This window comes from Physeter macrocephalus, chromosome 17 (assembly GCF_002837175.3).
Source record: "Physeter macrocephalus isolate SW-GA chromosome 17, ASM283717v5, whole genome shotgun sequence".
Classification (NCBI taxonomy): domain Eukaryota; kingdom Metazoa; phylum Chordata; class Mammalia; order Artiodactyla; family Physeteridae; genus Physeter; species Physeter macrocephalus.
Window position 1 is genome coordinate 41,555,227 of NC_041230.1, and position 12,875 is coordinate 41,568,101.

Below are 12,875 nucleotides of genomic sequence, written 5' to 3' on the forward strand. Positions count from 1 at the left end.
CATCTTGGTTGCTGTCCATTCCACAAGTATTTATTAAGTGCATACTGTGTGCCCCATCCTGTGCCAGATGCTACATAAAAACGAATGACTCCTGGATGGAAGAAAGGCTGCTTAGAAGAGACAGTGCCTGAGCCTTAAAGAGTAGGAGGTACTCGTGGAGAAAGAGGAGTGCTTTTCAGGAGAGGGCACCGGGGGAAGAAGGCCCAGCAGCTGGAGACAGCACGCGTGTTGAGAGGGCTCCACGGAGTCCAGTGTCACTGAAACCCGAGGGGGAGGCCAGGCGGGTGAAGTGCCGCTGGGAGGAAGGCAGAGGAGATAAGGGAATTGGGAAAATGCCAAAGGTTTTCTTTTATGTTCCTCCTGAGGGGTGAGCAGGAGCCACTTAATCAATCAGATTGCTCTTCACGAAAACTGGAATGGTTTATTCTCTAAGAAAACTTAGCGCTGAAGGTACAATTAGAAGAAATAGGTGCCTCCTGAGGGCATCATTTCATGTGTTTGTATTATTTTTCAGTTGCTAGCGATCGTCTCTTCCACACTCTCTAGAATACAGGTCTAGGTCCTTCATTGGCCTACGAGCTGTAACCTGTCGAAAATTATTGATGGATCTGGAGAGTGCATGTGAGGAGAACGTCACAGGGAAGGGCAGAACCCGAGTGACGAATAGTGACATTTTAAGCCATGAGCAGGAGAGGCCCTGTTTTGGTATGACAGGACGATATATTGGTGAAGGGCCAGCATACTGAATAAAGGCTTGTTGCTCACTTAGAACTTTTCTTCTTCAGTTAGAAGAGCTTCATGTGCTGGGTTCTAGAACCTTTTTTCTGGGAAACCCTTAATAACGAGACCGTTATCTTTGTGAAATGAAAGACTCGGCTTGCGTTTGACTCCTGGTAAAGGGTAGGTTTCTTCCAAGTGGGAAAAGCAGCCCCTCCTAAGGAAGAGAGTTCCAACTTTACCCGGCCCCAGAATGTTTTTACTGATGGGCACTTTAGAGATGGTCTGGGTTGAGCCCCTCGTAGGAGGGACCTGGGCACTGACGGGCAGGGGGCTTGAGGAACTTGGCAGATTTCTCGTCGAGCCGTGATTTGGACCCAGCAAGTCCAGAAATCCTGCCTTTATACCATCTTACTCTGCCACCTGAAGCACTGGTGTGTTGGAGCACAAACAACGAAGTACTGACTGTGTTAAAGCACTTGTTTTCATGCCACTTTGAGCGAGCATCTTCCTCACCAGCCTCCACTCTTTCTCCTCCTTTACTCTGAAGAAGCAAAAGGATGCGGTGAAAAGAGCTCGGGATTTGTATTTAGACCTAGGTTAAAGGTTCAGCTTCACTATTTGATAGCTATGTACCCTTAAGCAAATCACTTAACTTCTCTGAGTCTCTATTTCCCTGTCTGTAAAACAAGGATGACAGTGACCCCTCTGAGGCCTGCCATGGGGTAGGCACTCATTCAGTGATCATGAGCCCCACAGTGGGGCAGTTTGTGTCACCTCGGGGATTTCCAGTTGCCCTGGGGTTTTTCTGCCACACTCCCAGTAAACCCTAGAGCACTTGGCTGCTGCTGTACTATATAAATGAGAGAATTTTAAAAGGCCCAAGGCTAAAAACAGCACAGAAATGAGTCAAAGGAAGCTCTTTATTGATCAACTCAGCAATGCAGGGCTGGAACCCGTCAGCTTCATACCACGTTTTTGTCCCCTCTGCTCCTGTCCAGCTTTCCCTCGGCCTTTCAGGCAAAGGCTTCCAGCCAGCCTTGCATTAGTTGTCAGCTATGGTTTTCTGAACCCAGTCCAGAATGGAGGACACCTTCACATACACACCATACTCGGCAGTAGCACAGCTCTTGTCAAAGCTCAGGATCCCAGCCGCGTACCAGGTGTCGTCAGCCTCATCGTGAATGGCAAAGGCGCTGCCGGCATCGCCGTAGCAGGTGTCTTCCTGATACTTGGACAAGCCAGCACAGAAGGTGTGCTCATTCAGTATCGGCTGCACCCCTACGGGGCTCTTTGGTGTCTTCTTTTCGGGTACTGTGCTGCCTTCGTAGTGCTTTACACAGTTGTCTTGGTCAGCCACTGGCAGCATGATGTACTTCAGATGCTCAGGAAAAACGAAGTTGGCATTTCGCCCCCAGCCAGACACATAACCCACACGCCCCACTTGCACATAATCTTTTGAAGGTAGGCAGATGGGCATTACTGTCTCATCAGTGGGCACCTTCTCTCTGAGTTTGATGAGCCCAATGTCTACCTTGGAGTAGTCAGGGTGGAGAAGCACCTTCTCAATCTCCACGAGCTGCTTTCTCCCCACATAGAGTCTTAAAGTAGGAGCAATGTCTTTTGCTTTTGTTTTATTGTCATGACCCAAGAAGAGATTTGTAGCTGTGGTCAGCAGCCATTGTTCATTGATCAGCGTGGCCCCCGAGGTGAGATTATGGTGGGAGACCATCTTAGCCTGCCAGGGAAAGCTGCCTTTGGCATCCAGTGAGCCACCAATGATCCTTTGCACCTGAACCACTGGATGCTTGGGCTTTCCGCATGCTGTTGAGGAGAGTAAGAAAATTATGGACAGAATGTGACCGTCTCCCAGTCTTTCCCAGGGAAAGATAAAAGGATCGACTCTTGCTGCTGTCTGAACGATCACTGTTCATTTCTTCAGAGCTAGAAATGTTTACATGCTTTGCCCTTACCTTCTGCTCCTCTTGTTCCCAACGTTTACAGTTTAAAATGATTTTTTTTATCGTTTACATCACTAAAGCAGAGTTCTGTTTCCTGCTTTTCTAACTCACAAAGAAACAAGTAGCCCTGAGGTTTTCAAACTCTGGCTGCTGAACTCTATGTATATTTAAACAGTCTTTCACAGCAAGATGTCCACAGTTCCCTTGAATTCATTGTAAGGACAAGGTGCTACCATGATTCATTCTTTCTGAATAAAGACGGATGTGATATTGCATTTAATAACAGGCAGGTTAGCAGTTCCGCATCCCTAGTAGCAGAGGAGGGTAGGCAAGATCCTCTTGTTCCAAGAGGGAAAAGGAGAGAGCATCAGCTCTTCCTAGTAACAACAGAGTCCTAACCCATCTCCAGCCTCTTGTATCATATTCCCACGGATTAAGGTTTTGTTATTCTCACCCTTGACCTGTTCTTCCTGGAGCTTGCTTTACCCTTGGCCCAGGGCTCTCTAGGTGGGCTATATGTACACACAGTTTCCTGATCCTCTGTGGGCAGTGTAGACAGTGGATTCAGTCAATGCCCCGCAGGCCAAATGAGCAAATTCCCTAGTGACCTTTATGGGGAAGTATTACCTGCCTGTGCACTTCTCTGCCCCGCCACCTGTGGTTCTCCCTGGTCCCTCCCCTCGGCTCTTGTGTGCCCAGAGGAAACCACACAGGGAGGATGTGCCTCTAGGACATTTCAATCCCTGCTGGCGCACCAATTCCTCAATACCCACTTTCCGTCTGCTTCCCAGGACCCATGATTTCCTACCTGCTTCACACTCAGGGAGTTGCTCTCCAAGGTCCTTATTTATCCACTGCTTCTCCCTGTTTAAGGTGTACACTCCTGAAACAAAAAGAAAAAAAATGAACCAAAAGGGAAATTGTATCTGGACCTAGCCTGGGGAGAGAAGGTATTTAAAGAGCAGAATCAGAGAAGCAGGAAGGGGGAGGGCAGGGGAAGAGGAGGAAGGGAGGAGCGCTGTGCTAGAAGCTAAGTGCTGAGGGCGACGGTGAAGCCCAGCAGGGCAGAACAACGGTCAGGGTGGCCGTGGCGATCATAGTGACCGTGGCAAGGCGGTACGGGGTCGGAATCGGGGTTCAAATCCTGACTCTCCCTCTTACAGGCTACCTGAACTTGGGCGAATTACTCAACCTTTCTGTGCTTCAGTTTCAGCAGCAGCAAAGTGAGAGTAATAACAGTATCTCTTGGGAATCCCCTGGCGGTCCAGTGGTTAGGACTCCGCACTTCCAGTGCAGGGAGCACGGGTTCGATCGCTGGTCGGGGAACTAAGGTCCCACAAGCAGGGCAGAGCGGCCAAAATAAATAATAGTATCTCTGCGGAGTGGTGTTGTGAGGTCCTAGTGAGCAAGTCCGTGTAAAGCACTTAGAACAGTTCAGGAGCGCAGTGCTCGCTAGGTAAGGGCCCCCTGTCGTCAGCACCGTCACCGTCATTTTGTCGACGTAGATGTCACTCTGAGAGGGTAGGCTACATGGCATCACCTCTCTCCCCTTAACAAAGGAGAAAACTTGAGGCTGAGAAAAGTTAATTTGCCCAAAAGGCCACAGCTACCGGTGACAAAACCCTTGTTAGAATCTAAATCTCCTGGCTCCAGAGAACACGTGCACTTTCTGGACAGTCACGCTGGCTCCCCTCCTTGTGGAAATGGTGGGACAGAGGAGGGCCCAGAGACATTCGTTCCGGCCTTACCGTCTCCAGCGCGTAGTCTGTAGTGGGTTTTACACCGATAGCGAACCAAGTGTTCCAGGTAGCCATTGGCAATCTCGGGGGGCTTTAAGCAGCTGTCATCTGCAAAGAAAAACAGGAAGAGAAGGTTCGTAGTCAGAAGCTGCCCCTAGAGACCCAAAAAGTCAGAGGAGAAGAAGCTGCTTCGCACATCAGCCTCCCTCCACCCCAAATGGAAGCCCTGGGGAGGGCAATCTCCCCTTATTTCTGGCTGGCTCCCCAATTTTCTTCATGATACTGAAAGACCAGAGAGTAGGATGAGAAGGAGCAATTGGATCTTCCCCAAGAGAGGGTGCAGGTCTGATGGGGTGAGAGTGGATGCAGCGGTGCTGGGAGGTACAGCTCTCGTCCAGACACAGAGACCTACCTGTGGCAGTTGTGGGCTCGTTGCTGACTTCCACCGCGAAAAGCTGCCCGCAGAGCAGGAGGGCGACAACAGCTTGCAGGACACTGCAGAGAAGACGGAGAGGAGCGCACAGCTCGTCTCCCCGCTTCACCACACACGCACACACACACACACACACACACTCTCTCACACACACACTCACACTCACACACGCTCACACACACACACACACACACACACACACACACACACACACCCCTCCCATTAGGCAGCCAGAAAAAATAGATACGGAAGTGCTAGGACCTAGAAGCCCTTCACCCACCCACATGCATAGCTTAGCAGCTTCCCAGTCACCCAGGTTCCAGCATGTTCTGTGCTGCTGGGAATTCTACAGAAGCTTCAGAGAAGAACAACCAAGATAGGAAGGCACATGGGGATTGGGCCTCAGTTTCCGGCAGCATTCAGGAAACATTAAATTGTTAATGTATGAGCTCTCCAGCAAAGAGAAATCTCACTTGGGCACCCTAAGGTGCGGGGCTACGAGGATACTGCTAATGAAATGTGGTAACTGGAAGATGGGGAAGTGGGGGTTTATTATGCTCTTCTCTCTACTTTTTGAAATTTTCCGTAATAATAGGTTTTTTAAAATATATAATTTAAAACACTGATATAGTTTTTTCTATTATTTTATAATTTGACTTCAGCAAATGGTATAGCAAACCCCAGGATTCCAGGTTACCTGGAAGATAACTGGCTCCCCGAAGGGTCGACTGTGCACATGGGCATCAATGCACAGGCCATACTCACCAGTTAACCATCTCCCTGAAAGATGTCTGCTACTCAAATATTGCTTGGTTAAGTTTCTAGTCTCGTTATTTCAACATTTCAAAAAAATTTTTTTATTTTGTTAAAATCTGAGTGCCTGAATTGTGTCACTCAAATGTGTCACTATTGATCTTTCTTATTATACATTTTTTAAAAGAAAAAAAATCTGCTAATAGGCATATTCAAAATGCCAGGGGGAATTCCCTGGTGGTCCAGTGGTTAGGACTCAGCACTCTCATTGCCAAGGGCCCAGGTTCAATCCCTGGTTGGGGAACTAAGATCCCACAAGCCGTGTGGCATGGCCCAAAAAAGAAAAAAAATGCCAGGAGGCCTACTACAGGAGCTGCTGGCATCCCCCGTGAAGGTGAAAACTTCATAACCTCGAGGAAAAAGCTATTCCTTAGAGAAAGTCACATCTCATGGAAAAGACAGCACCATCTGAAAGCATTACCCTTTATGGACACGGAAAAACAAAGGATTTAACACAGAAAACACTTTTTTCACTATAATTTAGCCCATTTGCCTTATTCCTTTGTTATATTTTTGCCTCTCTCCTGTAGGCCTCTCCTGTACCCGGGCTGTCATGTAGATAAAAGATATATACAGAGAAGGATGAAATAATCCAGAGGAAACGTGGGGGACAGGACTGAACTGTGGACTCACCTCATCTTTGGTACGTCTGCCTCTGAAAGAGCAGTGCTGTGGGGCACCTTCTGATGCTTTTATGCCGCCGGTATCTCACTCCACCCCCTTCTCAATTTCATAATCCCTATGTCTACACACTTTGGCCTTGCTAAGGTCACTCGCATTTTCCGGTAACAAAGCCACAAACAACATCTCTGTTAAGAGTCGAGCTCTTGCTTCACGCTTGAGTTTCACCTGGTGTTCTTCATGCTTGAGCCAAAGAAACCTGGCCACATCATGACCCCATGTAGCTGCCAAAGTGTTTCCCGAAATCAGTCACTGTGCAGGACTGGGGGAGGAACCTTTAATCTGTGTCTCTTTGTTTTGGATGATTTTCAGCACTGAACAGAGCCTTTCTTGGGGTTATTTCAGATCCCTTAGAGACACTCCTGCAACCTAGCTGAGATAGGGCTCTAAAGTAAGCATGTCCTTTTCAGAATCATTTTCCCCACTCTGTGTTGCCATCTCCTTATTGCTGCAAAGCTCTCCAACCTGAAATCAGTAAAATGTATTTATTGTGTCTTCTCTGATCTCTTTTTCCAAGAAATCACACAAAATTGTTAAAGCTATAGTGTAGACGCAAACTGTACTCAATGGCAGTGGTTATCGTGGTTTTATAGTCCAGTAATCAATCCAAATAGGCAGGCGAGAAAAATAGATGTGCTTTAGTCAGATGCCTGCAGCTGTGTACCCCAAGTACTGTTCAACTGAAATTTAATATAAACTCAACTCATTTATAAAAAGCCAGTGGTGGGCTTCCCTGGTGGCGCAGTGGTTGCGCGTCCGCCTGCCGATGCAGGGGGGCCGGGTTCGCGCCCCGGTCTGGGAGGATCCCACGTGCCGCGGGGCGGCTGGGCCTGTGGGCCATGGCCGCTGGGCCTGCGCGTCCGGAGCCTGTGCTCCGCGGCGGGAGAGGCCGCGGCAGAGGGAGGCCCGCATACCACAAAAAAAAAAAAAAAAAAAGCCAGTGGTTCTTAAATTAGAGTGTGCAGAAGAATCCCTTTGGGATACTTAAGGTGGCACTAATGTAATAGCAAAATAACTGGAAACAGCACAAATGTCTATCAATAGGAGAATGGCTAAATAATGTTGGTATATTTGTATAACAGGACATTATACAGCCATGAGAATGAATGAACTATGAAAGAACATGGATAGTGTTATAAACATAATTTTTAAAGAGAACTTCAAGTTTCAGGAGATTGTATTAAGAATGATACCACTTCTATAGAGCTCAAAATCAGGCAAACTCAGTAATGGATTCTAAGATATGACACCAAAATCGCAAGCAACAGAAGTAAAAATGGATAAATTGAGCTTTATCAAAATTAAAAACTTCTGTGCATCAAAGGATAATATCAAGAAAGTGAAAAGATAATCTATGAATAGGAGAAAATATTTACAAATCATATATCTGATAAGGATTTAATATCCAGAATATATAAAGAACTCTTACAGCAACAAAATAAAAAACAACCCAATTAAACATGGGCAAATGACGTGAATAAACATTTTTCCAAAGAAGATATACAAAAATGGTCAACAAGTACATGAAAAGATGATCAACATTGCTGGAAAATGTCATTAGGGAAATGCAAGTCAAAACCGCAAGACATCACCTTACGCCTACAAGTATGACTACAATTACAAGAAAAAATATATATAATAAGTCTTGGCAAGGATGTGGAGAAACTGGAACTCCCATACATTGCCGGTGGGAATGTAAAATGGAGTAGTATCTGCAAAACAGTGTGATGGTTCCTCAAAAAGCTAAACTAGAATTGCCATATGACCTAGCAATTCCGCTTCTAGGTATTTAACCCAAAGTAATTTAAAAGGGACTCAAACAGATTCCTTTTTTTTTAAATAAATTTATTTATTTATTTTTGGCTGCGTTGGGTCTTCGTTGCTGCGCGTGCGGGCTTTCTCTAGTTGTGGCGAGCGGGGCTACTCTTCGTTGCGGTGCATGGGCTTCTCATTGCAGTGGCTTCTCTTGCTGCAGAGCATGGGCTCAGTAGTTGTGGCACACAGGCTTAGTTGCGCCACAGCATGTGGGATCTTCCTGGACCAGGGCTCAAACCTGTGTCCCCGGCATTGGCAGGTGGATTCTTAACCACTGTGCCACCAGGGAAGTCCTCAAACAGATTCTTGTACACCAATGTTCATTGCAGCATTATTCACAATATCCAAAGGTGGAAACAACCCAAATGTCCTTCAGCAGATGAGTGGATAAAAATACATACAGTGGAATATTATTCACCTATAAGAAGTTCTGATACATGCTGCAACATGAAACTTAGAAAACATTATGCTAAGTGAAAGAAACCAGAAACAAAGAGACAAATATTAAGTGGTTCCACTTGTATGAAATGTCTAGACAGAAAGTAGAATAGAGGCTCCCTGGGGCCGGGGGAAGGGAGGAAAGGGGAGTTATTGCTTAATGGGTACAGAGTTTCTGCTTGGAATGATAAAAAAGTTTTGCAAACAGTGGTGATGATTGCACAATATTGCAAATATAATTAATGCCACTGAGTTGTATACTTTAAAATTGTTAAAATCAGAAATTTCATGTTATATATATTTTATCACAATAAAAAAATTCAAAAAAAAACTTTTTCTTAGCCAAAGAAAACTTTTTATAAACAAGCAAGACTGAACAATATAATGTGTAGGCATAGATGCCAAGAAGACAAAAGCTTTACTTTAAAAAATTTTAATAGAACGGAAAACACAAAATGTAAAATGTTACCTCTCATAGGGAGGCAGAAGGAAGGCATGAGAGAGAGGCACATAGGTAAATATAAACATAAATAAATGGGCTGGGTAATAGGTTCATGAAAGTACACTTTATTGTGCTTTATTTTTAAAAAGACATATCACACATACACATATATATATCACATATAATATTTATAGGTATCAAATAACATTTAAAAATATGGAGGGGGGAATCACGTGATAGACTTATTAAGAAGCAAAGCCCAGGCCCCTCCTTCCAGAGATTTTGATTCGATAGGTCTGAGCAGGGTCTACAAATCTGCGTTTTAAATGGCCATAACTTCTCCCAGCCCCGTATGCACGCTACTGCGCGACGGTGCAGCTCCATGGTCCTATGAAATGGAGGGGGAGGCTTTCTCTTTGGGCTGCAGCTACCCCTCCTAAGGGATCTAAAAGGAAACATTTCTGGAGACATCTCTGGTGGCACTGTGGTTAAGACTCTGCACTCCCAATGCAGGGGGCCAGGGTTCAATCCCTGATCAGGGAACTAGATCCCACATGCATGCTGCAACTAAGAGTTCGCATGCCACAACTAAGGAGCCCGCAAGCTGCAACTAAGACCCAGCGCAACTAAATAAATAAAAACTTTTTAAAAATAAAATAAGGGCTTCCCTGGTGGCGCAGCGGTTGCGCGTCCGCCTGCCGATGCAGGGGAACTGGGTTCGCGCCCCGGTCTGGGAGGATCCCACATGCCGCAAAGCGGCTGGGCCCGTGAGCCATGGCCGCTGAGCCTGCGCGTCCGGAGCCTGTCCTCCGCAACGGGAAAGGCCGCAGCAGAGGGAGGCCCGCATACCACAAAAAAAATAAAAAATAAAAAAATAAAATAAAATAAAACATTTCTGACCACCACTATAGAATAAAAATTCAGCTGCACAAAAATTTGCATTTCTCTTTCCAGCAAAACCTGAACTCTATTACACCACCCCTGCTCTTGGGCAACAAGGGAAATTTACAGCCTCCCTGACCTGGGAATTGTTTATTAGCTTGACAATAAAGAGTGTCCAGCCCAAAGGCCTTCGCTCTTAATTGGGAATCACGATGGGTCAAGATGAGGAGATGGAAAGCGAGAAGCCTCCGTGTAGCCGGCCATAGGAAGTAGTGAATACATTTTATAGGGAGAACAGAAAGCAGAAAAGTTTAAAAGATCAATAAGTCAGGACAGCAATTAGTGGAGGAGCTCAAAAGGCAAAGTTTTGACTTTGGAAGAAAAAATTATTTTTAGAAGTTTGTTCTGCCAATATGGAAGTCTTGACATTTTGTAAGCTACAGAAAAATAAAAATAAGAAAAAGTCCTCCCATTATTTCACCACCCCAAGACCCAAGACAGCCAGTAACTAACCGCTATTAACACTTTAGTGTCACTTCCTTCCAGGCTTTTCTCTGTACACATTTTTACATAGTTTTGATAATGCTTTATACAGAATTTTTGTGTGGTCTGCCTTTTTCACCCAATGTTATAGGCATTTTCCATCTTGCAGCAAATCTCTTTAAACCATTTTTAATGCCATATTATATTTCTAACTTAAATATCCCCTCATTGTTGCAAATTTAAGGTGATTCTAATTTGTCTTTTATAAATATCTTATATAAACACAGGGAAGTGAGGTAGGAGGCCAGGCTCACTTTATTCTATATGTATATACAATTGATTCCGGCATCATTTACTAAAAATCTTAAGTGTTCAGCTTGATGAGTCTTTATATAACTCCTGTGTAATCAACACTCAGATCAAGATTTAGAATATTTCCAGCCCCCAAGAAGCCTACTTTGGGTTTCTTCCAGTCAATGCCCAACCCCCAAAAAGTAACCATTGTTCTGACTTCTCTATCTTGATAGAATAAGTTTGCCTGTTCTTGAACTTCATATAAATAAAATCAAATAGTAGCCATTCTTTGTTTCTGGCTTCTTTTGCCCATCATTATGTCTGTGAGAATCATCCATGTTGTCATATTAGTTTACTTCTTTTTTTTTTTTCTTTCATTGCTGAGAAGTATTCCACAGTATGAATAAAACACAATTGATTTATCCATTCTCCTGTTTATGGACGTTTGAATTTATTCCAGTTCAGGACTATTATAAATAAAGCTGCTTTGAACATTCTTGCATGTCTTTCGGTGGATGCATGCACTCATTTCTCTTGGATAAATACTTTGTTGTGTCAACGGTAGGCATATATTTAGCTTTGATAGATACTACCAAATGGTTCTCCAATATACACTCCCAGCAGCAATATGGCAAAGTTCCAGTTGATCCATATCTTCACCAATGCATTATAATTTTAGCCATTCTGGTGCATATGCAGTAAAATATAATAATGACTTTAATTTGCATTTCCCAGACATCAAATGATATGTAGAACACTTTTTATATCCTGTTGGTCCACTTAGATATTCTCTCTATGAAATGTCTTTTCCTTGTTGATTCGTTAGGAGCTGAGTTTTTTTTTAACACTAATCTTTTAGTCTTATTTTGAGCACTAATCTTTTGTTAGGTAAATGTATTGTCAACATCTCGCATTCTAAGGCTTGTCTTTCACACTCTTAATCGTGTATTTTGATGAACAGAAGTACAGTATTTTTTTAAAATTTATTTATTTTGTTTATTTTTTAGTTTTGGCTGTGTTGGGTCTTCGTTGCTGCGCATGGGCTTTCTCTAGTTGCAGCGAGCGGGGGGCTACTCTTCGTTGCGGTGCGCGGGCTTCTCATTGCCGTGGCTTCTCTTGGTTGTGAAGCACGGGCTCTAGGCGCGCAGGCTTCAGTAGTTGTGGTGCACGGGCCTAGTTGTTCCACGGCATGTGGGATCTTCCTGGACCAGGGCTCGAATCCATGTCCCCTGCATTGACAGGCTGATTCTTAACCACTGTGCCAGCAGGGAAGCCCCGAATTACAATAGTTCTGAATTTTAATGTCCTAATTTATCAGCTTTTTAAATTTTATGGTTAGTGTTTTTTGTCCTGATTAAGAAATCTTTGCCTATAAGATTATGACAACATTCTCTTAAATTTTATTCTAGAATTCTATCTTCACATTTAGGTCTATGATCCATATGGAATTAATGTTCATGTATGATGTGAGATAAAAGTTCAGGTTCATTTTTTTCCATATAGATAAGCAATTGCTCTGGTATCATTTACTATAGTGATCATCCTTTGCTCCTAATTTGCAGTGGTATCTCTGTTAGAAGTTAGATGACCATATATGTGTTGGTCTCTTTCTGTATTCTTTATTCTGTTCCATGAATCTATTTGTTTAATCTTAGGCCAATGCCACAGGCTTAATAAGGAGTAGTTAATAGTAAATCTTGCTATCTGGTATTTCAGGTGTTCCAAATATATTCTTCTTCCTCAAGATTGGTCTGACTGACTACTATAGGTCCTTTGCATTTCATCCTCATATAAATTTTATTTTTTAATTAATTTTATTGGAGTATAGTTGATTTACAATGTTGTGTTATTTTCTGCTGTACAGCAAAGTGAATCAGTTATACATATACATATATCCACTCTTTTTTTAGATTGTTTTCCCATATAGACCATTACAGAGTATTGAGTAGAGTTCCCTGTGCTATACAGTAGGTCCTTATTAGTTATCTATTTCGTATATAGTAGTGTGTATATTTCAGTCCCAATCTCCTAATTCATCCCTCCCCCCCCTTACCCCCTGGTAACTATAAGTTTGTTTTATACATCTGTAACTCTATTTTTGTCTTGTAGGTAAGTTCATTTGTACCCTTTTTTTTAGATTCCACATATAAGCAATATCATATGATATTTGTCTTTCT

At 43.7% G+C, this 12,875-nt stretch overlaps 1 protein-coding gene and 1 non-coding gene across 2 annotated transcripts; one reads left to right on the forward strand and one right to left on the reverse strand.

The window, feature by feature from the left end:
* Positions 1 to 1,582: 1,582 nt before the first annotated feature.
* Positions 1,583 to 5,609, reverse strand: LOC102987707 (haptoglobin). Its single transcript, XM_055078917.1, has 5 exons — positions 5,548 to 5,609; positions 4,830 to 5,014; positions 4,427 to 4,525; positions 3,487 to 3,561; positions 1,583 to 2,541 (listed from the first exon to the last, which is right to left on the reverse strand). Exons 1-5 carry the CDS (start codon positions 5,607 to 5,609, stop codon positions 1,763 to 1,765), a joined length of 1,200 nt encoding a protein of 399 aa, XP_054934892.1. The 3' UTR covers positions 1,583 to 1,762.
* Positions 5,610 to 5,834: 225 nt separating this feature from the next.
* Positions 5,835 to 5,907, forward strand: TRNAE-CUC (transfer RNA glutamic acid (anticodon CUC)). The gene has a single exon. It is a non-coding gene; the product is annotated as a tRNA-Glu (tRNA).
* The last annotated feature ends 6,968 nt before the right edge of the window (positions 5,908 to 12,875 follow it).